General features: G+C 37.9%; 1 protein-coding gene and 2 long non-coding RNA genes across 4 annotated transcripts; all 3 read left to right on the forward strand.

Moving 5' to 3' along the window:
* The first annotated feature begins 6,151 nt into the window (after positions 1–6,151).
* Positions 6,152–8,242, forward strand: LOC130735417 (uncharacterized). Its single transcript, XR_009018439.1, has 4 exons — positions 6,152–6,444; positions 6,935–7,067; positions 7,158–7,263; positions 7,862–8,242. It is a non-coding gene; the product is annotated as an uncharacterized LOC130735417 (long non-coding RNA).
* A 6,156-nt stretch (positions 8,243–14,398) lies between these two features.
* LOC130738125 (protein MAIN-LIKE 1-like) lies at positions 14,399–17,213 on the forward strand. Of its 2 annotated transcripts, XM_057590040.1 has the most exons (3): positions 14,399–14,697; positions 15,265–16,300; positions 16,383–17,213. In XM_057590040.1, exons 2-3 carry the CDS (start codon positions 15,268–15,270, stop codon positions 17,195–17,197), a joined length of 1,848 nt encoding a protein of 615 aa, XP_057446023.1. In that variant the 5' UTR covers positions 14,399–14,697; positions 15,265–15,267; the 3' UTR covers positions 17,198–17,213. The 2 variants fall into 2 exon arrangements, with proteins under 2 accessions (XP_057446023.1, XP_057446024.1); XM_057590041.1 differs by lacking the exon at positions 14,399–14,697 and having other exon boundaries at positions 14,724–16,300.
* Positions 17,214–23,149: 5,936 nt separating this feature from the next.
* Positions 23,150–23,597, forward strand: LOC130735418 (uncharacterized). The gene is made up of 3 exons (XR_009018440.1): positions 23,150–23,320; positions 23,396–23,497; positions 23,578–23,597. It is a non-coding gene; the product is annotated as an uncharacterized LOC130735418 (long non-coding RNA).
* The last annotated feature ends 3,327 nt before the right edge of the window (positions 23,598–26,924 follow it).

Raw genomic sequence — 26,924 nt, forward strand, 5'->3', positions numbered from 1 at the left:
GGTTGCTCGCCAAGTCAGTGGACTAGGTGGCTAAAGATGTTAATTTCCTTTTACTCACGCCATGTTGGCGACGTAGTTTGTCACACTTTTCTCAAGTCACGATTGGCAGCTTAGATCCCAGTATACAAGGGCACATGTAAAGGCATTTAAAAGACACACTTAGCTCTCATGCTTCGAGCTCAGTGTCTTGTGGACTAGTGGACTGGGCGGGCCTCTAGAGGGGCAACGCCCAGCATGCAGCCCGCCCTGAGGCGGGGCCCTGGCCTTAAATTGGGCCTTGATCTCGGAGGCCCAATGGGCCCAATAGGTAGTACCCAAGCTCTATAAATAGGAGGTGGTTACCAATTGTAAGGGACCTTTGGCTCATTTGATGAAATAACACATGAAATTCAGCACTCTCTCTTTCATTCTCATTCTCTCTTAGCACAATCCCTTTACCTCTAGGTACTATACCTCTCTTCAATGTTCATTCCTAGAACAACTTGAATGTCATTATTCCTTCAATTTCTTTAAAAAATATTAAGGATTTGATTTCAATAGGAAGATAAACAAAAATTAAGTACACTCATTAAATAGTGTTGATAGATAAAAGGAATAAGAAGGCATAACAAAATCAAAAATTGAAAAAATAATGTAAAATTCGTGACCACATTCATAGTGTAAGTGGCACCTAAAAATGCCATAAGTGGAATTAAACTTAATGTATTAGAAGAGAAGAACCTCGGTGAAGGTGACAGCACCACATAAAATTGTTAAATAAAATAAAGATGTCTCTCATTGGTCGACCAATTCGACAATGAAACAATAAAAAGTACAAAAAATGCAAGAAACTTACATGTTTTCAAGATATATAGTATATACATTGGAAGAATGGAAACATTAGCTGCAAAACCTTTAAGAAAAACAATGGAAACGAAATCAGTTAAATGTAAGAGGATAACATAGATTCTATTGAACTACATTAGAAGAAAGGACAATCATTTGATTGATTAAGTTGATAATAAAATAATGGAAAAAAAGCAAGAAACTTACATTAACTAAAGATTAAATTATCAAAACATGCATCAATGACGAAAGTGACATAAAATGGGTAACTTTCACCGATTGAATTAGCGATAACAACATACATATTACGAATAAACACTGAATCTCTTATCGTAGTGAAAAATGAGGAATTAGAAGAATGAATGGAAAAAGAAGACATGTTGAGACAGAACAAATGTGAAGAAGAAATGATGTTGAAATCATAATAAATAATTCAAAAGAGAGAAAGAGAAAAGGAAAAGAAAAATGGGGATCTTACCGGATGGACGATGATGTTGAAGAACATCAACCCCTATAATATATAGTTATAGATATTGATGGATAGATGCATAGGAGAAAGATGAAAGACTAACAAAGATTTTTTTATTTCTTCTTCTGTTCAAGAGGAGCCTGGACAAAGGATTACCGACTTCGCGAGGCCTTTTCGATCTACTCATGGCCTTTCTCTATATGAGTCCTTGCTTTCTCGATCAACTAACTTCGTGCTGAAGAAAGATGGGTCCTTGAGATTCTTGTTCATGAAAAAGTGGGATGAAATCAAAGAAAAAAATTATGAGAAAATCAAGATGGAAAATCAATATCAAACTGGTAAACTAAACTAATCATTGAAAAATACATTATAAGTACTTGCAAAATGACTCAAACTTTGAGCATTTGAAAAAATCAAAGCAAATACCTCAACACACACTATGTGAAGTACACATTCTAAATGAGCTTTATGACTAATTTATATGGTTATATAGGTAAAGGTTAGTGGTGTGTTTTTCTTTTGTTTGAGTGAAATAATATTTAATGTGCCCTATGGAATTCCATAACATATAATATTTAAGTAATTATAAATCCATTTAAATTAGTTGCAAGGTGAATAGTAAATAGATATAAGATGATATTGATGGAAGAGGAAAAAGTTAGTGGTTTTTAGTGAAATCATAGTATTTAATCCATTCAATAAATCAAAACTAATTATGTTTTCCCTATGGAATTAGTTTTCTTTTAAGTTTTCTTTTTCCTCTTGTAACAAAAAAATCCTTCAACTTCCCTTGAAAATGATTATTAATATTAATATTAATATTAATTTAGATTGAATTAATAATTTAATAAATGAAAACTAAGTATGTTTGTCCTATGGAATTCCATAACTAATAACATCCCATAATAATAAGTTCATTTAAAATTGTAAGAACGGTCAAGATCAAAACTAATCAACGGTCATGATTGATTTCCTAGAAATTATTCTACAAAATTACATAAAGACCCATGATAAAATATTCATTCATGACTCAATTTCTATAGCATGACTATTTTACCCTCCTTGTTGCCAAACTTTGCTTTTATATAATATATAGATATAGATATAGATAGATATAGATAGATAGATATAGATAGATATAGATAGATAGATATAGATATAGATATAGATAGATAGATAGATATAGATGTGATATGGTGATTGATATTCAAAAATATGATTAACGGTTGTGGTAGAATAGTATTATGATAGTGGAGCATGAATGTAGATGTACTAAATTTATTGGAATGTTTTTGCAAGTTAAAACTTATATCATAAAGAATTTTTATCATTATTTCATAACTATTTTCAAAAATATTAAAATAGTTTTAGAAGGAAATTAATTAAGAGTATCATTAATTAGAAGGTAAAACTAGAAAGTTTTCACTGGGGATTAAAAGATTTTTTTTCATAACTTTAAAACTTACATTTTTTTTCACGCCGGATCGGAATAAATTAACAAATATAATCTATTTATTTATGAATAAATTAATTAAAAATATCATAAATAAGAAGCTAAAACTATAAAGCTTTCACTGGGGACTAAAAGTTTTTTTTTCATAACTTTAAAACTTAGGTTTTTTTTCACGTGGGATTAGAATAAACTAATAAATATAGTCTATTATTTATGAATAAATATAATTAAAAGTATCATAAATTAGAAGGTAAAACTAGAAAACTTCCATGGGGGACTAAATTTTTTTTCCATAACTTTAAAATATTCCAGAATCAAAAATAAAAAAATAAAAAATAAAATTTATTATAATTTTTTTTGGTACATCGGAAGATTATTATAGTTTTTGTTTAGTTTTTGAATTATAAATTTTACCATTTATATCAACTATATTGTTGTTGGATATATAAAAAAGTTTTTTTGTCCTCGAATGATAGCTAAAGTGATAGGAGCTAGGGGACATGTGGGTGGGTGTGGGAGGTCCTGGGATCAATCCCCAAAATGGTGCAATTTATGTTTCCGATGTACCAATTTATTTTTCTGAAACTAATTAAAAAGTTAATTTTTAAGTCCTTAGAATTTAAACATTATAGCTGTATGGAATAAGAAATATTTGTAAAGATATATAAGAAATATAGAATTTATATGCTTTGGTATATTTCTCAAGATTTTATTTTTTTGATTTTCCACTATATTTAACAGATAGTTTAAATAAATTTTCGTAAATAGGTTTTATTTTTGACTTTTCATCCTTGGACCGTATTTCTTTTTAAATGAATGTAAAATATAATAGAAACTAATAGATTTTTTTTTAATATAATTTTAGTACTTTTAAGTTTTTACAGACTTTTAAATAATTTTAAGAGAAGATATACGGATCCATTTTAATTTGATTGTGAAAATATAGATTACATGGGGAAGAAAATTTATATTACAATACTTTCAAGTAGAAAATAACAAACAACGAATTTCAATATAATTTTAGAATTTTGTTCACAAGTTTAAAAGTAAATATATATATATATATATATATATATAAATATGAAATGTTGAGGGAATTAGAATAAATGAACATATATATAGCTTATATTCATTTATGTTTACGTTACATATACAAAAAAGCTCATACGGGAAAAACAATTTGCATGAAATACTTTTAAGTTGAAACTAATAGAAAATGTTTTGTTATAATTTCAGTACTTTTTATAGAAGTCCCACATTTGCTAGAGATAGAGCATAAATATCCTTTATAAGGGTAGTGCAAACCTCAACTCTTGAACTAGCTTTTGTGGTTGAGTATAGGACTCCCAATTTCTAATAACGAGAATGCATATACATAAGCATTTTAATTTAATTGTTAATATGAGGCTCCCACGGGGAATTAAATGAACATATATAGCTTATATTTTTCTATGTTTAAGTTTTTCGATGAGAAAGTAAAATAAATTATTGAGTCGCTAAATTCAAGTTTTCTAAGTATCTAATCAGCATAACAATCTCACAACATAGATTAATTCAGCTTCCAAATGGACAAGTTGTTGAAATAATAAGTCTTTTATACATTAGAGAGAGAGAGAGGGAGAGGGAGAGAGAGAGAGAGAGAGAGAGAGAAAGAGAGAGAGAGAGAGAGAGAGAGAGAGAGAGAGAGAGAGAGAGAGAGAGAGAACAGTTTATCACACGGGGATTGAAAATATATAGCTATATTTGTTGATGTTTAGGTTATATAGTAAAAAACTGATACGATAAGGAACATTTAGCCTGAAAATACCTTCAAGTTGAAACTAATAGAAAAATGTTTTAATATAATCTTTAAACTTTTTCTAGACTTTTTAAATATTTTAAGGAGTAGATATACAGAAGCATTACAATCTGATTGTGAATATTAAATCTGAAAGGGAAGAACGCTTACATTAAAATATTTTTATTTAAAAATAAGAGAAGAGCAAATTTATTATAATTTAATGCATTGAGTGGGAGAGGTTCATAGATCAATTCCAGGATGATGCAATTTATCAGCCCGATGTACCAAAAAATATCACATCTTTTATATGTTATAAATTGTGTATAATTAATGAGTTTAATTCCTATGCACCGACGGTGTAAATTTTTTTTCACCATCAACCAATCAGATTTCAAGAATGTGATAAAATCTCTCTTTTTATTTAATTTCATTGATTGACGTGACACATCCTTAAAATATGACTGGTTGACGGTGTAAAAAAACTTTACACCGTCGGTGCATCATCTTTTTTTCTCATAATTATTTGGAGATAAAAAAACGAAAAAATTACAAAAATCATACAATTTATTATATTATTATATCATAATCAAATTAATCAAATAAAAAATAATATTTATATTTATTTTTCATTTATACAAAAAAACTTATTCCATATATTAAAAAAAATTATTATATATTTGGAAATATGCCCCCGTGCATCGACACGGGTAAACATACTAGTATATATTAAAGCAGTAACTTTTCAAGATGTCATTATAAAAAACCTCAGCTCCAGAATATTTTACAATATTTTATTCTCCCACTATCTTCTTTCATTAAATCCACCCGAGCACTCTTCAACTCAGGGAGTCAGGGTCAAGCTTATCTCTCTTTCCATTAACCCATGATTTCAAATTTATCATGATTTCAATTAAAATCTTTAATGAGGCTTGCTATATCCTTAGAACTCAACATGTGAATTATGCTCCGAAATTATTACTTTCTCGGTTCACTATACAATTAATACTATCAATTAATTCTCCTTTTGACTCTTTTTTCGTATGTTCCAAACTACCCCTCCAACCTCATAATATTATCAACAAACATTACTTCAATTCAGTTTAAAAAAAAAACGTCACTTTTTTCCTTCTTTTCACTTTTAATAGTTTAAATAATTGTTAATCTGAAATAAAATTAATCTAAAAATATTAAATATAATTTAATGCTAATTTTTATTTGAATACTAATTAATAAAATATTAGTAACCGTTTTTAAATTAAAGTTTTTCAATGTAACAAATTTTCTTCTCAAATTTATTTTATCCTCTTAAAATATCAGATCCTTCTTCAATTTAAATTAAAAAAATCTTTTAAAAACAAATTTACTTCAGATTTCATATTTTTCCCTTACCCTATACGGAGTATTTTTTTCTGAAAAATAGTTTGTTATATCTTCCTTGGAAAACTTTGACTTAGTAACTGAACTTCAAATAAACAAATACTTTTTCAATTCTTTTTATTTAAGAAAATGAAATCAATAAAAGTTAATCTCTCCTTCTCTCCAAACCTTTTTGTGTTCCTTCCCGTAAAAAAAAACCTTTCTGTGTTCTTTTATTTTTTCATGTGATAAATAAATCACTCCCCCATTCATTTGGTTTCTCTCTCCAACGCTTACAATAATTCACTCACGCAGCATTAAACGTATCTCGATTCCCATCATTATCCCTTTCCCCAATTTAATTTTCCCTAACCAAAATCAATCAAGCGTGATTCTTCTCCACCATCTCCCTAGAACTGGCCATCCAAATCCTTGGTTTTATTCGATTGCAGCCCCCCTCACCCTTACCCGAGGTCGCCATTTATATGATTGGAGTCGTCCCTCACCCTTACCCGAGGTCGCCATTTATATGATTGGAGTCGTCCCTCACCCTTACCCGAGGTGAGCTTTTGGAACTCTAAATCCCTAATTGATTTTGTTGAACCCTAATTCATATTTGTTTGTGCTGCCATCCTCCCTCTAATTGCCCTATTTAAGGACCCACTTTGCTGTTGAAACCATCAACCCTGGCTTCATATTTTATGTCACCCTCCATCTAATTCATTACCTGACATTCTATTGCTATTATATCGCCCTTTGTAGTCTTATGCCTGATTTGTTTCAAATATTACGTTAGATTTATTCTTAATCTTTAGATGTTTCTCTTTCTACACATTTTTTGCTTTCAAATAGGACTCTACCCATGATTTTCATTACTGGTTTTTATCTGGTGTTGAATACCTGATAAGAAAATGGTTCAATGATGAATTATGGTTCTACTATTTGAACGCGACTGTACAAATTATGGTTCTTTTTCTGTTAGTTTTTTGTTTCTATTATGTATTTAGTCAATAATTTGTGTATTGAAACTTTAGTTTGATCAATGTTTCAGGCCCTAAGAAAGTTACTGCTATTTGAACATATGATTCTGATACAGACAGTTTCTTTTCTAAGTGAAATCATGTCCATGACGAGTAGTATTGGATTTTTGAAGAGGTCTGACTCTTGAAGCTAGAGATATTCCTGTTAGTCTCCTTTCTATGAATCTGCTTTGATAAATTTTATGTGAATTTTAAATTTTTTTTTGTTTTATGTGTTCTATGTTTCTCATGCAGGGCTAAATTTATCAATTCTAATAACAGGTAATTCGGTAAACTACCAGGATCAAACAGTTTTGGGATAACATTGATAATGAGCAATTTAATTGTGGTTGAGGCTAAAGTAAGTTGCTTACCTTTTTTATGAAATATTCTCTCCCTTTTCTTTATTTTTGATTTTCTATTAAAAGATTTATATTTTATAGATTGCAAGTTAAACATGGTAGAAATTTTATATGGCTACAATGGTGAGGCATTTAATGTTACTGTCAAAATAGTTTATATATAGATGGGGTTTTATCTGTTGTTTTATCGGTAAAATTCACATAATTGGTTCTTTAATTTTATTTTTTGATTTGATGTGAGCAATTTGATATTAAATGTTGAGCTTCACATTATATTTAAGAAAACATTTGAGCTTTTGGATAAAGCTTTAAGAATGCTTCTACAATGTGACATTTCTATTCTTGAATTGGGTGTTGTTATAGTGTGACTTTTTGAATTTTTGTTATGATCTTCTATCTAATATAATGGATCTTAATATTTTAGTGTTGAATGTTGTAAATTCCGCAATTTTTGTATGTCTTCTCCAAAAAGCCCCAATTAGTTGATATGTAAACCCCAAATGCATTATCTTCCCACATTTTGTGTTTGCTTTTGGTTAATGATTATTGATACCAGCTTTTGAATTTTAAAAATGTTTTTCCTAATATTTTAACCAGGTCCTAGCATGGTAAAAACCGTCAGTTAATGCAGCAATTAGTTTTTCCTAATAAATTTCAAGAAAGATGATGTGCTGGAGCTGACCAAATGGTCTGTGGCTCCTTTCCCTATTCCTGCTCCAGTGGTCTGTGGCTCTTGAGATGTGAAGAAGCTTAGTGGTTCTTTGTGGATCATATAACCATGGAATTGCATTTTACTTTGCACCCTTCTTTGGAAATAAGCGCATCCAGATGATGATAAACATACTTAGATTTAAAATTGTTAGATTTAGTTCTTGGTTATGCTATGTATATTTATATTTTGTCAAATTATAAGGTAAAAATCCCACAGGGATTATAAATGTTAATAATTTCATGTTAAAACTCTTTTTTTTTAATAAATTACAGCTAAAATTTAAAACTGATATAAAAATTAATTCTTATGTCCGTGGTTATGTATTTAGCAGAGATATTTTATTGTACATGTAATACTCTTATTAATTATGTGTTTTCTTCTTTATTGTCTGTCTTACTTGTAAGACCCAAGTTTTTAAGCTTAGAATAAGTGGAAGAGATTTCCATTTACGATTAGGCTTGATGTATCGTGAAAGGAAACCTGAACAAGAGTTTACCAAATGAAATAAATGTATGAAGGAGAAAGTTCAGGAAAAGTCTGAGGTTCGTATTGAAGTCGATAAAAGTTATAGCACGATCGTTTTACGCTTAAACCTAGGTCAGAAACCCTAGTATATAGCTAATTTTCACTTTTAGGCACGACGGAAGTTAATTCCAAAAATCTTCAGAGAAATGTTAGAACTTCTCTTTTTTCCATATATCACAATCGTTTCGAGGCGAAACTCTAGGATCTACGAACGTCCGATTCCAATCATCGGAAGTTTGCCGAAACCGAATCCCTGGTATTTCAAAACCCTAGAATTTCTCGACAATGAAGACTTTTTCTATTCAGAGCTTCAAATGAATATTCTACACGCGTACACCCATTTCTCTTGATGATTTCAATCTTTCTTCAGAAGGAAGTTTTCCATTCCGACATCCGATGCAAAAAGCAACTTATCGGGTAAAATAGTTTTATACCGACTATGCTTTAGTTGCCAAAAATACAAAGAGACCTCATTTTAGTTTTGGAATTCTTTTGCCAAAACATATCTACTAATTCACGGAGAATGACGCCGGAAATTCAGATTCGCGAAACTTTCATTTTCCCACGAATTTCCAACCTTTATATATAGCAAAGAAAGGAAGAAAAACTCAAATTTTCCTCCATTTTCTCTCTCAAAGCCGCGAGTTCACCAAGGAAGAAGGAGAAGAAGATTTTGTTCAATCCTTGCTTGATCGTTGATTAATCAGTTGCTGCTTCAAGGTTTCGAGGTATAGTCGCTAATCCTTACCTCTGATCGCTTTTTCCATAGCTTTTCTGTAGAGTTTTATGAGCGGATAGTTTATGGGTTTTTGCAAAACTATCCTGAATCTTTCATTTCTGATTCTAAACCTCTTCTATATGTGCCCAAGATCACTTCTTCCGGATTAGATTTTCCGTTATGTCGCCGGAATTCCGCCGGAATCAATTTTAGCCTTAAATACCCATTTTTGGAGTTTTTGAGGTAAAGCTTCAACCTTTAGGCTAAAAACTATCGCCTTAGCTTAGTGTTAGTAGGATTAGTTGTCATAAACGTTGTTAGTAACGTCCCTGCAAAATTTGGTTTTTGGGATTTCAGTTTTGAAATTTCTAAGTTAAAAATCATGACCAAAATACCCCTGCGACAGTTTTTGATCCGATAATTTTTCCGAGTTCAGAATACCCTTAGTTACGGCTTATGAAAGCATAGGAACCAAGTTTGATCGAAGAAAAATCGAGTCTCCTAATTACCTAAAGTGGCCGAACCTATTAAAGGGGGAGGAGGAAATTTCCTTTTCCGAAAACTTGTCCTTTCGCGCTAGATTATCGTACCTTAGAGTATAGATTACTTCGAGTAACCTTAGTAAGTATCGATAGCTTAGTTTTCGATAGATTCTGATAGTATTTCTGTGGTTTTGCTCTAAAGGTGATTTTGAGGAATTTCCAGCGGAGCAAGGCTTTGATTGTGAAGGAGCTTTAGGAGATAACTCTGGAGAACCTACAGGTGAGGGCTTCTCACTGAATCTCTAGTTAATGCTTAGGGTCGATGTTTCGACATTGTTTACTGTTTATGCACTGGATTGTGTGTGATTGGAAAATGTTTTCTGAGGCTTCGGCTGACAATGTAGATGATGCATCTACTGAATGTTTTTGATGAGTGAATGACATGCTAAGTGCTAATTGGGTAATTTAGGATGTGTGGTGCATGCTTTATATGCTAAGTGCTAAGTGTTTATGATGCGATTTATCTATATATGACATGTTGTTGATTGTGATGAATTGAATATGCTCTGTACTGGAATCTGAGTTTCTGAACGGTGAGAAAAGCGGGCAGGTCATGCCGATTTTATTTTGAGAGTTTTGAGAAAGCTCGAAAGGACGAATGAGATTCGGGCCTTGTTGTGGTGTTGTATGGATCGAGACATTCTCTGGAGTCATTTGGGGATTAGGAGATCCCGAGAACTTATAGGATTCGCGATAAGACTAAAAGGATAATTATTTTGTAAAGAAAACTCATAAGACATTAAACAACCTCTAAATCTTTAAGTAATGGTAATAATCTCGGAAGGAAGCTTTGGATGCAAATCATAGTTTTGGAAAACGAGAAGTGTCGTCGGATCCCAGCATTGAGAAAGTTGAGGGGCTTCGAGTATGTAGATGTTGTGGTGCTGTTGGAGCAGCGTTTGTTGTTGTGCTGTTGGAGCAGCTATTGTGGTGGTGCTGCTGGAGCAGCTATGTTGTTGGGTGTATCTTCGACTTTGCGGCGCGAATCCGTATGTCCAAACCCGACGGGTTGGGCCGATTCGGCAATAATTGTTGACACGCGCGAATCCGTATATTCAATCCGATGGATTGGATCGATTCGGCGGTAGTCACTCAGGCACGCGTGAGTCCGTATGTTCAATCAGAGGGATTGGATCGATTCAGCGATTGCCATTTTACCTCGCGTGAATCCGTATGTTCAATCCGAGGGATTGGATCGATTCAGCGATAACCTTTCGACTCGCGCGGATCCGTATATTCAATCCGATGGATTGGATCGATTCGGCGGTAGTCACTCAGGCACGCGTGAGTCCGTATGTTCAATCAGAGGGATTGGATCGATTCAGCGATTGCCATTTTACCTCGCGTGAATCCGTATGTTCAATCCGAGGGATTGGATCGATTCAGCGATAACCTTTCGACTCGCGCGGATCCGTATATTCAATCCGATGGATTGGATCGATTCGGCGGTAGTCACTCAGGCACGCGTGAGTCCGTATGTTCAATCCGATGGATTGGATCGATTCAGCGATTGCCATTTTACCTCGCGTGAATCCGTATGTTCAATCCGAGGGATTGGATCGATTCAGCGATAACCTTTCGACTCGCGTGGATCCGTATATTCAATCCGATGGATTGGATCGATTCGGCGGTAGTCACTCAGGCACGCGTGAATCCGTATGTTCAATCCGATGGATTGGATCGATTCAGCGATTGCCATTTTACCTCGCGTGAATCCGTATGTTCAATCCGAGGGATTGGATCGATTCAGCGATAACCTTTCGACTCGCGCGGATCCGTATGTTCAATCCGATGGATTGGATCGATTCGGCGATAGTCATTGGACACGCGCAATGTCCGTATGTTCGACTCTTTTGAGTGAACCGACTTGGCGTTGTCATTTGTTGCGTGTGCGAGTCCGTATGTTCATCCCGATGGGTTGGATCGACTCGACATGCCTAATTGTGGGAGTTGCGTGTGCGAGTCCGTATGTTCAACCCAGGGGGTTGGATCGACTCGACATGCCTAATTGTGGGAGTTGCGTGTGCGAGTCCGTATGTTCAACCCAAGGGGTTGGATCGACTTGACATGCCTAATTGTTGGGCTATCCTGGGGATAAGTCCGGGAAACCGGTAGTTTCCGAGTATGTGATACTCTTTGCTTGTTTAGCAGTTGTGACCATCGGATTGAGATGAGTCGGATGATCCGGAGATCATCATGAGTTACTATGTTGATGTGAAGAAGTGTCTTTTGTCGCAGAATCGACTTTACCTTAGGGTAAGCTTTTAGAGACTTTAATTTACCTAGAACACGTGGCGACGTGTCGAGTGAGAGTCGGAGACGTTGTTTGACTAATCATCCTGCATTCATGCATACTGATTTAGTTGTCGAGTGTGATTGTTATTTGTTAATCCTATTTGGAACATGTTAATTGTTATTATTGCTGTTAAGTTCATTATGGAATATGCAACCCTAGGATGTTATCCCTAGCTATAAGCCTAAGTGGCTATTCTCTTATCTATATCTATTGGTGCTATTATTTATGTAATTCTTTGGAGTTGACCCTCGCGTCTTCTGTGTGTGCTTTGGCGGACAAACGCCCTTTGTCAGATGTCTTTGGCGGACTGGTTAACGACGGTTCACCCTTCGGGGGAAACTAGAGTTGGGATGCTGGAACAGGAGCGCATCGCGATAGCGAGCGGAGGACGGATGGTGTACATAGACTAGGTCGTTCTGGATTTCGAATTCGGACGACGATCATGCTAGCATGTAGGTTTTAGTGCTGGTGTGAGCTCCTCGAGATGGGATTAGTGTATGAGTAGAGTCTTAGCTCTGAACATCATTTGTTTCATTCGGGACAGGGTAGTTTCCCACCTATAGCTTTGGTGTGGTTTCGTTACGGGAATCACAGAGAGTTGGTTGGACTTAGGAAGTCTTGCTTCAGGCCGATGGGCCAGCTTATTCTCAGTTTTGAGGGATAGTGTTGCGGACACTTACCTTTAGATTTGGTTTGTACATTTTGCCTTCGGGCGCTACACTTTTCTTTCCGTCACTGGAGGTTACTCGTGACGAGGTTGTTACTTACAGCGGGGGCTGTTTATATATTGTATATTAGCTCTATTACTTTTCGCTTTTGGGTTTTATTTAATTCAGTCTTGTCTTAGTTATTATCGAAAAAAAAATATTTCACGTTTTTCCGCATTAAGTTTACTTTTGGTTACTAAAGTGACGCCACCGAAATCGGGGTGTTACATTACTAATTTCATCATATAAGAAGCGAGACCTGACTTTTCTTCTCCCATATGTTTATGTAAAATGGAAGAAATATTGGGAAGAATTATAAAGAACTGGTGAAGTGGTTTTTTTTCTCATTTCAGAGCTTGATTCAGAGAAAGTCAGTGTAGCAGCTCAAGAAGAAGAAGAATCTGTTCAAGAGCACTTTTCACCCCCCTTCCACCACTATTCTGATTCAGTGTCAGAAGAATCATTTGATGAAAAGTGGTCTAATCTGGGGCAACAGTGACAAAATTGATGATTCAATTTCATATCAATTTCTGGGTGGCAAAATTTTCGGTGAAGGATTTGAACCTGAGATTCTGAAGCTTATTACGAGAGAGGAAAGACCAGAGGATATGGATGAAAAGCAATCTTCATGTGATTGAAATTTTTCAGAATTTGGAGTTCAAAGTGTTTATTATGTAGATGAGTATATTGAAATAGAGCCTAGCATGATTCGTTTTAAGTCTTTGAATGTGCATGGTTTTAGTGATGTTTTAGAACCTGATGAGCAAGATGAGGATGATTTTCAATGTATCATGTTGTATTCTTCCTGGAACCAATACAAGAAATACATGTATTTTTTATTTTTTGGATGTTTAATTGAATTGGTGTTTTGGTGTAAGATCATGAACCATAAATTAAGTTGTAAAACAGTATTTATTGATCTTTTTCCCATCCAAATAATTCTCATCCAATATGAAACGTTTTATCTGTCTATTATTTCTGGGCAAAATGCAAACTTGAAAACATTTAGGGGTTTCATACTTTTTAAATTCTAATAACCCTTCTTTAAAATAATCAATTTTATTCAATGTTCTCACAATATAAAAGAGAACATATAAGAAGGAAACTTTGGACACTTGGCATTCATTGGAGGTGGTTTCAGCCATTTTTTGAAGAATTATAAAAATCAAAAAGAAATTAGTATTACTACTTTAGGAAACTTGGGAATGGCTCAATTGCTATTTAATGTATTATTCAAGGGTAAGCATGTAATAAGCCATGCAATTTTTTTTTTTTACTTTTTTAATCTGAAATATATCTAACATTAATGAAAACGCACAAGTTTTTATCCCACTACCTACCTCTAAACCAATCAGTTTTTAGCATATTAATAAATTTAAAAAATATGATCATATATCATTATGATTGGATGGTGCTCTTTAATAGATATGAGATATTATGGGTTGAACCTACGTGATTTTTTGCTTCATCTTCATTGATTTTGAATTTTGAATCCCTTAATCTTTATATTTCAATTTTCAACTGTTGCATTTAATCGTTGCTCGATTCCCATACTCCATCTCTCGATACGCCGCCCATCTGCCCAATGGTTGTTCTCTTAAATTCTCTTCCCAACCTCCCCTTCCCAATGGGAATTAGATTTCCCACCCCTGGGTTTAGAATTGCCACCCCATTTAAAAGTGGGGAAAAACCAATATTGCCCCTCCGTGTTTTAGTCCGAATGTATAACATTCGGACTCCTCCGAATTTTCAAATGTCGGACTCAGTTAATAATAGAACAAAACTATCAATTCAGATTCACATTTGTAACGGGACAGAACATCAACTCTCGGACTGGTTCAGGAGAAGCGACCCAGAGGCACCCAAATCGACCCACACATCACGACCAAAAGCAACCAAGAATCATCTGTGATTCAAAACCGACCACACTGAGGTAATTTGTTGGAATCCACGACCAAGAATCATTTGTATTTTGAATCATGTGTATTTTGATGAGTTAGTGTTGTGATTTCAAATTTAGGGTTTCAAATTTAGGTATTTCAGATTAGGTTAGGTTTCGAATCCCTTTTTATGAGTTGATTTGGTGAAATTTCATTCCTATTGTGATTTCTGGGGTATATGGGGTTCTGAGGTGCGAATTTGGGGATATTCGTACTCCGAATCTTGAAGATTCGGACTGGTTCAGGACTTCAAGATTCGGACTGGTTCAGGACTTCAAGATTCGGACTTGAGAGATTCAGTACTGTCTCTCTTATTGCTTCTGTTATTGTTTTTCATGATAAGATGAATGGGGTGAAGATAATTTCCATGCTTTTGGCTATCTTAGGGTAGTGGTTAAGGACATAACCAACTTGAGATTTCACATTTGAATTTCATAACATTATTTGAATTGTATTGAAATTTCATAACATTAGTTTACTGTGTATACTTGTGGATTGCTTCAACTAGTTAGTTACTCATTACATAGCTATTAATCTGTTTTCCTTATTTTTTCTGATAGATTATGGCGAGGACAAAGCAAACTAAGAGGGTATCGTCTGAAGAGTTGGCCGATCGTCGTGCCTATCTCCACGCTTCTCATAGGCGAGGTGATCATGATACAGATGTGTCGACTTCTCGGAAGCGGGCTAGGAAGGGTGCTAGGAAGGGGGCTCCGAAGGCGACCACTGAGGTTCCTGCCCCTGCTACTGAGGTTCCTGCTACTCAGGTTCCTGATACTGAGGTTCCTGCCCCTGCTACTGAGGTTCCTGCTACTCAGGTTCCTGCTACTGAGGTTCCTGCTCTCTCGATGCCTGAGGTTACTGCTACTGAGGTTTCTCCTCAGTCGACGCCTGAGGTTACCGCCCACGATACTGTTGAGCCTTCCACCTCTTCACTTGATATTGATGCAGTTGAGGAGCCGGAGTCGGAGTCGGAGTCGGGGTCTGAGTCTGAGATTGAGGGTGAGGATGTAGAGGTAGAGGATCCGAATATGCCGCCGCTCCAGAGAGATCCACCGTTTCCTGGTGGGCCGGTTGAGTTGTCACTTCTGCAGCATTACCCGGATCACATAGCGCCGTGGACGTGGCATACCCTACTAGGCACCACTGACCCTCGTTATTCTGAGCGAGGTGATTTGAGGCTTGCCACTGCTGGTACGAAGCTCGGGCTGATGACGTGTGAGGGGGACAATTACAGGGAGGTCCGGTTGATTGTGGAGAGGAGCGGACTGTATCCACTGGTCAGGTGCAGCTATGTAGAGACGGATCCAGGGCTTATATCGGCCCTTGTGGAGAGGTGGCACGAGGAGACTAGTAGTTTCCACATGCCATTTGGGGAGATGACTGTCACCCTTGACGACGTCTCCGCTCTTCTTCACATCCCGGTTGGTGGGAGATTCTACACTCCAGGAGTGGCCTCGAGATATGATGTGGCAGAGACCTGCGCTTTGCTGTTAGGGGGGGATGCAGATTTGTACATGGCTGAGTTTGATAAGCTTAGGGGTCCGACTATGAGGTTCAGCTTCTTGCGAGACCTTTACCCGAAAGCTGTTGCAGGTTTGTTTCATTCATTATCTGAACTTTTTCCAACTATTATTTATATTTACTTAATCATAATTGGTATTGCATTGTAATGTAGAGGGGCGGTACGAGCATGCAGCCAGGATGTACCTGATGCATCTTGTTGGCGCGACATTGTTCGCCGACAAGAGTGGGGGGCACTCATTCTCCGCCCTTTGGATAGGCATGCTACAGGATCTTGAGCGGGTGTCGGAGTTCGCGTGGGGCGCCATGGCCCTTGCCACGTTGTACGACCAGCTTGGACAGTCTTCTCGCAGCGGGGTCAAACAGATGGGCGGTTACACTTCCCTGTTGATGGCCTGGGTCTTTGAGCACTTTCCAGACAGGCTCGTTCGCCGGTATGCGAACCCGGCTTACACAGAGGACCAGCCCAGAGCTCGTAGGTGGACAGAGTCACGGTCGGGGCATGCTAGGCTTGACGAGAGGCGAGTACTACTTGATGAGTTGACGGCCGACGACGTCACTTGGACTCCATATGAGGCCCACAGGGAATGGCGACAGCGGGATGAGAGGGCTTTGTTCTCAGGCTACATTCGGTGTCCCTATCCCCCTGCTGTGCGACCTCATCTTCCGGAGCGGGTCATGCGACAGTTTGGGTATATACAGACGATCCCGCGCCACCCTAGTGAGATGGATAGATCTCCCGCAGCTGAGGCTGTTGATGCGGCATTCGCAGGTTATGTGCAGTACTTGTTCCCTGAGGGCGACCCTGCTATAGAGGAAGGACAGGCTGTGGGCGGTTACATGGATTGGTACGCTAGAGTGTCTCATTGTTTCATCATACCGGATGAGAGGAGGATTGATCTCAGTGCCGTGGTAAATTTTAAATTTTATTTCTATTTTCTTTATGCACTTGTGGTTTTCTGTATGTGATTTACTAACAGCGTTTTTTTTATTATTTATGTAAGACCCAAGATTTTAAGCTTAGAATAAGTGGAAGAGATTTCCATTTACGATTAGGGTTGATGTAATGTGAAGGGAAACCTGAACGAAAGTTTAGTAAATGAAATATATTTATGAAGGAGAAAGTTCAGGAAAAGTTCAAGGATTGCATTATGATCGATAAAAGTTATAGCACGAACGTTTTACGCTTAAACCTAGGTCAGAAACCCTAGTATATAGCTAATTTTCACTTTTAGGCACGACGGAAGTTAATTCCAAAAATCTTCAGAGAAATGTTAGAACTTCTCTTTTTCCATATATCACAATCGTTTCAAGGCGAAACTCTAGGATCTACGAACGTCCGATTCCAATCATCGGAAGTTTGCCGAAACCGAATCCCTGGTATTTCAAAACCCTAGAATTTCTCGACAATGAAGACTTTATCTATTCAGAGCTTCAAAAGGATATTCTACACGCGTACACCCATTTCTCTTGATGATTTCAATCTTTCTTCAGAAGGAAGTTTTCCATTCCGACATTCGATGCAAAAAGCAACTTATCGGGTAAAATAGTTTTACACCGACCTTGCACCGACTTTGCATTAGTTGCCAAAAATACAAGGAGACATCTTCTTAGCTTAGGAATTCCTTTGCCAAAACCTATCTTAGAATTCATGGAGAATGATGCCGGAAAAATCAGATTCGCGAAACTTTCATTTTCCCGCGAATTACCATCTTCTATATATAGCAAGCAAGTGAGAAAAAAACACAAAACTCCTCCATTTTCCCTCTCAAGGCCGCGAGTTCATCAAGGAAGAAGGAGAAGAAGATTTTGTTCAATCCTTGCTTGATCGTTGATTAATCAGTTGCTGCTTCAAGGTTTCGAGGTATAGTCGCTAATCCTTACCTCTGATCGCTTTTTCCATAGTTTTTCAGTAGAGTTTTCTGAGTGGATAGTTTATGGGTTTTTGCAAAACTATCCTGAATCTTTCATTTCTGATTCTAAACCTCTTCCTTATGCGCCCAAGATCACTTCTGTCGGATTAGATTTTCCGTTATGTCGCCGGAATTCCGTCGGAATCAATTTGAGCCTAAAATACCCATTTATGTAGTTTTTGAGTAAAGTTCCAACCTTTAGGCTGAAAACTATCGCCTTAGCTTAGTGTTAGTAGGATTAGTTGTCATAAACGTCGTTAGTAACGTCCCTGCAAAATTTGGTTTTTGAAATTTCAGTTTTGAAATTTCTAAGTTAAAAATCATGACCAAAATACCCCTGCGACAGTTTTTGATCCGATAATTTTTCCGAGTTCAGAATACCCTTAGTTACGGCTTATGAAAGCATAGGAACCAAGTTTGATCGAAGAAAAATCGAGCCCCATAATTACCTAAAGTGGTCGAGCCCTATAGGGGAGGAGGAGGAAAATTTCCTTTTCCGAAAACTTGTCTTTCGCGCTAGATTATCGTACCTTAGAATATAGATTACTTCGAGTAACCTTAGTAAGTATCGATAGCTTAGTTTTCGATAGATTCTGATAGTATTTCTGTGGTTTTGCTCTAAAGGTGATTTTGAGGAATTTCCAGCGGAGCAAGGCTTTGATTGTGAAGGAGCTTTAGGAGATAACTCTGGAGAACCTACAGGTGAGGGCTTCTCACTGAATCTCTAGTTAATGCTTAGGGTCGATGTTTCGACATTGTTTACTGTTTATGCACTGGAATTGTGTGTGATTGGAAAATGTTTTCTGAGGCTTCGGCTGACAATGTGGATGATTCATCTACTGAATGTTTTTGAGATTGTCTTACATGCTATGTGCTATGTGGGTAATCTAGGATGTGTGGTGCATGCTTTATATGCTACGTGCTAAGTGTTTATGATGCGATTTATTGATATATGACATGTTGTTGATTGTGATGTTTTAAATATGCTCTGTACTGGAATCTGAGATTCTGAATGGTGAGAATAGCGGGCAGGTCATGCCGATTTTATTTTGAGAGTTTTGAGAAAGTTTGATAGGACGAACGAGGTTCGGGCCTTAATTTTTTTTAGTGGATCGAGACATCCTCTGGAAGCGACTTGGGATTGGGAGATCCTGCAAATGTATAAGACTTGCGATAAGACGAAATGGAATCTATTTTATAAAGAAAATTCATAAGACCTTTAATAACCTCAAAATCTTTAAGTAATGATAACAACCTCGAAGGAAGGCATTGGAAGTCAAGTCATAGTTTTGGAAAAACGAGGAGTGTCGTCGGATCCAAGTGTTGAGGAGTTTGGTAAGTACTGAGTATGTTGGTACTCCTTCGCTCGTTGAGCAGTTTGTTAGCCATCCAAGGGATGAGCCGAGAAGCTTCACTGAGGCGTGAGACCTTGTGAATGCGTGATACTCCACTGAGGCGTGAGACCTTGTGGAAAGCATGGACCTTCACTGAGGCGTGAGACCTCGTGAACAACATGAAGCTTCACTGAGGCGTGAGACCTTGTGAATGCGGGATACTCCACTGAGGCGTGAGACCTTGTGGAAAGCATGGAACTCCACTGAGGTGTGAGACCTTGTGAGAGCATGAAACTTCACTGAAGCGTGAGACTTCGTGAGAGCATTGATGACCCGAAGAGTCATCGTGAGTGGTTGCACTCATTTTATGATTATTGTATTTTGTCGCAGAATCGACTTTACCTTAGGATAAGCTTTTAGAAACTTTAATTTACCTAGAACACGTGGCGACGTGTCGAGTGAGATCGGAGACGTTGGTTGACTAATCATCCTGCATTCATGCAACATTAATGGGGTATTAACACAGGACGTACTCTGGACCTCGTCGGATTCCAAAATGGTCATAAGACCCGGATTTCCGTGAAAGAGCGTTTGTAAACGTCTCTTGTAGCAGACCGAAATGGCAGACCTACGGGTTACGGCTGATCTGACTACCTTTGTGTGGTGTAAGAGGCACGCGGGCCGAAATGGCACCACCGTGGCTGGTGAAGGGCTGATCTGTTGATGTCCATCCGTTCCGGATTGCATATTGGTTGACTGGGTTAACCTGCATATTATTTCATGCAACATGCATACTGACATAGTTGATGAGTGTGTTTGATACTTGTTAGTTCTACTTGATGCATGTTAACTGTGATTTACAGTCGTTATATTCTTTGTGGAAATATGCAACCCTAGGATGTTATCCCTAGTTATAAGCCTAAGTGGCTATTATCTTATTTATTTCTATTGGTGCTATTATTTACATAATTCTTTGGAGTTGACCCTCGCGTCTTCTGTGTGTGCTTTGGCGAACAAACGCCCTTTGTCAGATGTCTTTGGCGGGCTGATTCATGATGGTTCATCCTTCGGGAGGAACTAGGGTTGAGATGCGGGAACTGGAGCGTATCGCGGTAGCGAGAGGAGGACGGATGATGTACATAGACTAGGTCGTTCTGGATTTCAAATTCGGACGACGATCACGCTAGCATGTAGGAATGAGTGTTAGTGTGAGCTCCTCGAGATGGGATTAGTGTAGGAGTAGAGTCTTAGCTCTGAACATCATTTGTTTTCTTTGGGGACAGGGTAGTTTCCCACCTATAGCTTTTTGTGTGGTTCTTTACGGGAATCACAGAGAGTTGGTTGGACTTAGGAAGTCTTGTTTCAGGCCGATGGGCCAGCTTATTCTCATTTTGAGGGATAGTGTTGCGGACACTTAACCTTTTCTTTTGGTTTGTACATTTTGCCTTCGGGCGCTACACTTTTCATTCCCTCACTGGAGGTTTACTCGTGACGAGGTTGTTACTTACAGCAGGGGCTGTTTATATATTGTATATTAGTTCTGATTATTGTTATTGTTGGGTTTTATTTAATTCAGTCTTGTCTTAGTTATTATCAAAAAAAAAATTATTCACGTTTTTCCGCATTAAGTTTATTTTGGTTACTAAAGTGACGCCACCGAAATCGGGGTGTTACAATTTACTTTCAGGCTGCTTTGCGTAGGGCTTTAGAAGTCCTTGAGTTGTCACTTGAGGTGGATGATGCTTTGCTGCCAGGCACACAGGCCCGCGCTTTAACGGAGAGAGCACTTCGCATCCTCCAGGACTTGGCTGGGACACAGGGCATTGCTTACGCTGCTGGGAGAGGAGGTCTGGGAGCAGGTGGCCGAGTAGGTGGCCGAGCCGGCGGCCGAGCAGGTGGCCGAGCAGGTGGCCGGGAGGGCGGCAGGGCAGGAGCCAGGGGAGGTCGTAGGGGTAGGGGAGGTCGTCGGGGTAGGGGACAGTAGGGGACATTAGTTGTATGAGCATTTTGTTGACATTACTATTATGATATTAGGGGACTATGTATTTTGCACTACTATTTCGGATTAGTATGAGTTTTATCTTCACTTTAACGTATATTTTTTTTTTATTTTTCACTTTTACCCTAAACCCTAATAATTTGTGAGCTTTATCTTCACTTTAACATTTTTTTTTTCTTTTTCACTTTTATAATCAACCCTAATAATTTTAAAAATCAATAACTTTTATAACCAACCCTAATAATCAACCCTTGTAATGGAAACCAAAACCTGGCACTCAACAACACAAACCCTTGTAATGAAGTTTAATCTTCAAGATATAATCCGAAACTTCAACCTTCGGATCAGTATGAAACTTCATCCTTCGGATTAGTATGAAACTTCAACTTCCGGACACCTCTGACAGATTCTACCACCTTTTTCAGCACCATTACTCCATAGCTTCACCTACCTCACCACCATTATGGCCTGCATAAACTCCTCAACCACCAAACCACCCCCCATTACATTTCACTTCTGATCACCCTCACTCCCTCACTTCCTCTTTTCTTACTACCCCTCAACCCCCCACCACCATCATTGCACCACCAACAACAACCTTCATGCACCACCAACAACAACCTTCATCAACCAGCACCACCTTGGTATGTATCATTGCATCCATTATAATTTGCCAATAATATACGTTTGTTTATATTTTCTACCATTTAAATTTCTCTTCATTTTTTGCCACCACCATCACTTCAACTTTTCTGCCCCGACATAAATCCGAATGTTCAAGTCTCGGATTAGTACGAAAGATTCTACCACCGAGCGTTTGGATAGATTTATGGCTGAACACACTGTTTGGATTGGTCCTTGTGTTATTACCAACTTTGATTTAACAGACATAACAGAAGATTGATAATCTGATTCATGTTTGTAATGTTGTAACCATGTCTGTAACCATATTATTAGCAAGAATATTTTCCTACATGTATTAAGACAATGCTCCAGTATTGTAACGAGGTCTGTTTGTCCCATATTATTGTCACTGTATTTTCACGTTTTTGTCTGTGACAGTATCTGGTTTTAGAGGTACGAATATTGAAGTTTCATATTAATCCGGGTTTTCAACTCTCGGACGTCTTAAAAAGGGGGGGTGGTAAATTTAATTATGAATCAGTCCGGAACTTATAGTCCTGGATTGATCCGAAACTTAAAGTCCTGGAGTGATCCGAAACTTATAGTCCTGGATCACCCTTATCAAGCAGCAGAATGCCTACACAACCAACTCTGACCACCATCAATTACAATCTCAACCACCATCACTGCCTACACAACCAACTCTGACCACCATTAATCTTCACCACCAACCCCATTACTCATTCCTCCTACACCATAAATCCCTTTACTTCCTATATTAGTCCCCTATGCACCAAAGGCATCCTACACCATTACATTACTTCCCTTCTTCCCTTGTTGCAGGAAATAACCAGAAGAAATGGAACAAGATCCACCATCAACCTTCATCCGCCCTTGCAAACGCCAAGACAACCTTGCCTCCAGCTCTCGTCCTCTCATTCCCGGCCCAGCTGGCGCCGTCCAGGCCGCCATGATTCACCGCAGATCCACCGACGACAAACCAAACATTTCAACCCAACAATTCGTTAGGCAAGTCCTCCAAGAAGGCCACGACACCGATCCCGATTTCCAATCCAATGCTTGGCTTTCAGCCCTGCAATTAAACGGATCTGCCACTCCTCTGGGCGCAATCACTCACCATCATGAAAGAGTAGATCACGTCATCGGTGTTATCAAATCCTGCAATCCCAATGGGTTTGGAGATGCAACAGTTACACTCAAGGTATTTCCTTATTCCTCCTTATATTTCAGTGAAATGATTCATGTTTCTCTCATGACATCTGAGATTGAGATTCAGGACCCTACGGGCACTGTTGGCGCTAGTATCCATCACAAGGTCTTCACTGAAAGCGTATTTGCGAAAGACATAACTGTTGGATCTGTTCTGCTTCTCCAAAAGGTTAATCTATAGGCAACTTTAACATTTTAAGCTTCTTTGGACAACTTGGACATCACATCGTTTCTTCACTTTGCTTTCAGGTCGCTGTGTTCTCTCCTAGAAACTCTAATTGTTATCTGAATATAACCTTGTCCAATGTAGTCAAGGTATGATAATCTTCTTCCACATCTAAAATAAAGCATTTGAATCTTTTCCACATCTACAACAAAGCATTTGAATCTGTTTTCATTATACAGGTATTTTCAAAGGACAGTGCACCTCCACCTGGAAGCTTCACAAACATAACAGAAGATTAATATTAGTTCTTTACTAATTCTATATTAAGGACTATTTGTGTAACTTTTGAAATGCTGAACTTAGATTTCGTATTGTTATTTTGCTTTACTTTTCCAATGCTTAACTTGGATTATGTATTGTAATTTTGTTTAAATTGGATTATGTAACTTTTCAATTTTAAAGTCATGTTATATTTGCTGCAATTGGACTAAAGTCATGTTATTTTAACTGTAATTAAAGAATCCGAAGGTTTAACTCTCGGACTAGTCCAGAACATCAACCTCTGGACTGGTATGGAGGTTTAAGTCCCGGAGGGTATTCCCGGCATTTTTTTAAAAAGACTAGGGTGGCAATTCTAAACCCAGCGGTGGGAAATCTAATTCCCCTTCCCAATCAATGTATTTCCCTATCTGAATGCATTGGGTGAATAGTCACTTTGGTCCCTAAAGTTACACCAGTCGGGCAAATTCGTCCCTATTCTTCCTAAATGGCTCCCGTCGTCCCTGAAGTTTGAAAACGTCGGTCACGTTGGTCCTTACCTGAGCTCCCGTTAATAAACGTTAACAGAGATGATGAGTTGGCACGTTAAGTGCTCTGATGGCCATTCCACGTGGATCTGAGGTGTTTCCCTCCAAAATAAACATAATGGCAAATTAGTCCCTGGTAGGTGTCACATTGTGGTTGGACCTTAAGTTGGCAAAATAGTCCTTGCCACCTTCTTCATACCCAGTTAACGTAAGCCTCCTAAACCCAAACCTTTCATCTTCAACCCTCTGACAAGCAAGAAGAGACGAAGGCAGAGGAGAGTTGAAGAGCGTTGAAGTGCGTTGAAGGTTGAAGAGAGGCGAAGGCAGAGGACAGAGGAGCGTTGAAGGTGCTCGGTCACCGGCGTAGAAGAAGGATACAAGAGACGCTGCTCTTTTTGGGGTTTCAGTCTCACCGAGGCAAAGGTACAATCTTTCCCTATTTTTGTTCATGAAAAACCCTGAAATTGATCTCCAACATGCTTATAAGCTTAAGATAACCGTGATTTTGCTCTATAAATTACATGTTCATCGTTTAAATGTTTCAAGGTTTGTCATTGTGGGTTAATACAATCGGGGGATTCTAATCGCTGATGAGGGTTTAGGTTTCTAAATTTACATGTTTATCGTTTAACTGATTAAAGATTGTTTGTGTATGTTGCAAATGGTGACATTGTAATCGCTGATGAGGGTTTCTATTTTTGTGACACTGTCATTGATTGAACCTCTTTGTTTGTGTTGCATGTAGATGGACAGAAACCTCACTCTGATTTTGCATCATGGGGGGAAGCTTACAGTAAGCGATGATAGAGCATCATTTCGTTATTATGGTGGAGAGATGTGTGTTTGGGACCAGATTGTGGGTGATACGCTGAACATATTTGGCATAGTCAATTTTGCAAAAGAACATGGTTATGAGAAGTTTGAGGAGATTTGGTGGAAGAAACCACTCAGTGGAGGAACATTTGAAATGAGGCAAGTATTGCGAGATGCAGATATAGTGGATATGTGCTTAGCTTCCAGCCTAAGCAATAATGAGATTGATATTTACTATGACCATCCAGTTGAAGAACCACTTACCATACCACCAATTCAAGAAAGTGAAATCCCAGAAGCTGAAATTCCAGAAGCAGAAATCCCAGAAGTTGAAGAACCAGAAGTTGAAGAACCAGAAGTTGAATTTCCAGAAGTTGAAGAACCAGAATTTGAATTTCCAGAAGTTGAAGAACCAGAAGTTCAAGAACCAGAAGTGGAACACAATACTGATGGTACTGATGGTGATAGTGAACAAACTGATGATGAGGTGAGGAAAGGCAAGAGAGTGAGAATGGAGAAGAATAGGAAGGGCAAGAGAAAGATGACTGAGGTTAACTTGGATGGAGACAGTGGAAATGAGTCAGATGGATCTGATTATGAGTATGAACCTAGCCAAGTTGAGTTGCAGGAGTGGTCTGTAAGTGAAGGGAGTGCAAATTATCATAGTGAGGACTTAAATAGCCCTGTAAGCTCTGATGGTGAAGAAAATTCTAGGAAGAGAGGACCTTTCCCCCAGTTTAATGAAGCTTCTACTTTTGGGAATGTTCACTTAGAACTGGGCATGGAGTTTTCTAACCTGGAGACTTTTAAAAATGCTGTGAAGGACTACACTATTGAGAAGGGTAGGCCTATCAGGTGGGAGAAGAATGACAAAATCAGAGTGGTGGGCAAATGCAGAGCACCAAAGTGCCCTTGGAAAATATTCTGTGGATGGAGCAAAGCACTGAGGAGTTACCAAATTAAGACCTTCCATGAAGAACATAGTTGTGGCAGGTCATTCAGGAATTGTCAAGCTAACACAAAATGGGCATCAAAGAAGCTTGAAGCAAAACTGAGGATTCAACCAAACTTGACACATTCTGAGGCTTTTGACTACATAAAAATGCAGTTTGGAGTACAATTGGATGATTCAAAGATCTTTAGATCAATGAAAAAAGCAAGGAAACTGGTGGAAGGGAATGAAGCAGAGCAATATGCATTGCTGTGGGACTATTGTGCTGAACTTATTAAGTGCAACCCAGGTTCCACAGTTACAATGAACACAACCCCAATCACAGATTCAGCACCACAGTTTCACAGGATTTATGTATGCTTTGATGGTTGTAAAAAGGGATTCAAAGCTGGTTGTAGACCTTTGATTGGTCTTGATGGATGCTTTCTGAAAGGATACTATGGAGGTCAGCTTTTGAGTGCTGTGGGCCAAGATGCTAACAACCACCTATATGTCATTGCTTATGCTGTTGTTGATGTGGAGAATAAAGACAATTGGCTTTGGTTTCTTGAGCTGCTCCAGAAGGACTTGGGAGACCACAATGAGCATAACTGGACTTTCATATCAGACATGCAGAAGGTAATGTGTTTACTTGTTTGCATTGTTTAGTTTTATTTAGTTGTGTAATGGTATTTGATAATGCAATGCATTGTTTAGAGTTGATGGACTGAATTGCCTGTTGTAAGAAACATTGAGGACTGACTTGACCTTAAATGTTTTCGTGTAGGGTCTTATTCCTGCATTACAAGCTGTTATGCCAGGGGTGTCACACAGGTACTGTGTGATGCATTTGTGGAGGAATTTTGCCAAACAATGGAAG

This window comes from Lotus japonicus, chromosome 2, assembly GCF_012489685.1.
Source record: "Lotus japonicus ecotype B-129 chromosome 2, LjGifu_v1.2".
In the NCBI taxonomy this organism is placed as follows: Eukaryota; Viridiplantae; Streptophyta; class Magnoliopsida; order Fabales; family Fabaceae; genus Lotus; species Lotus japonicus.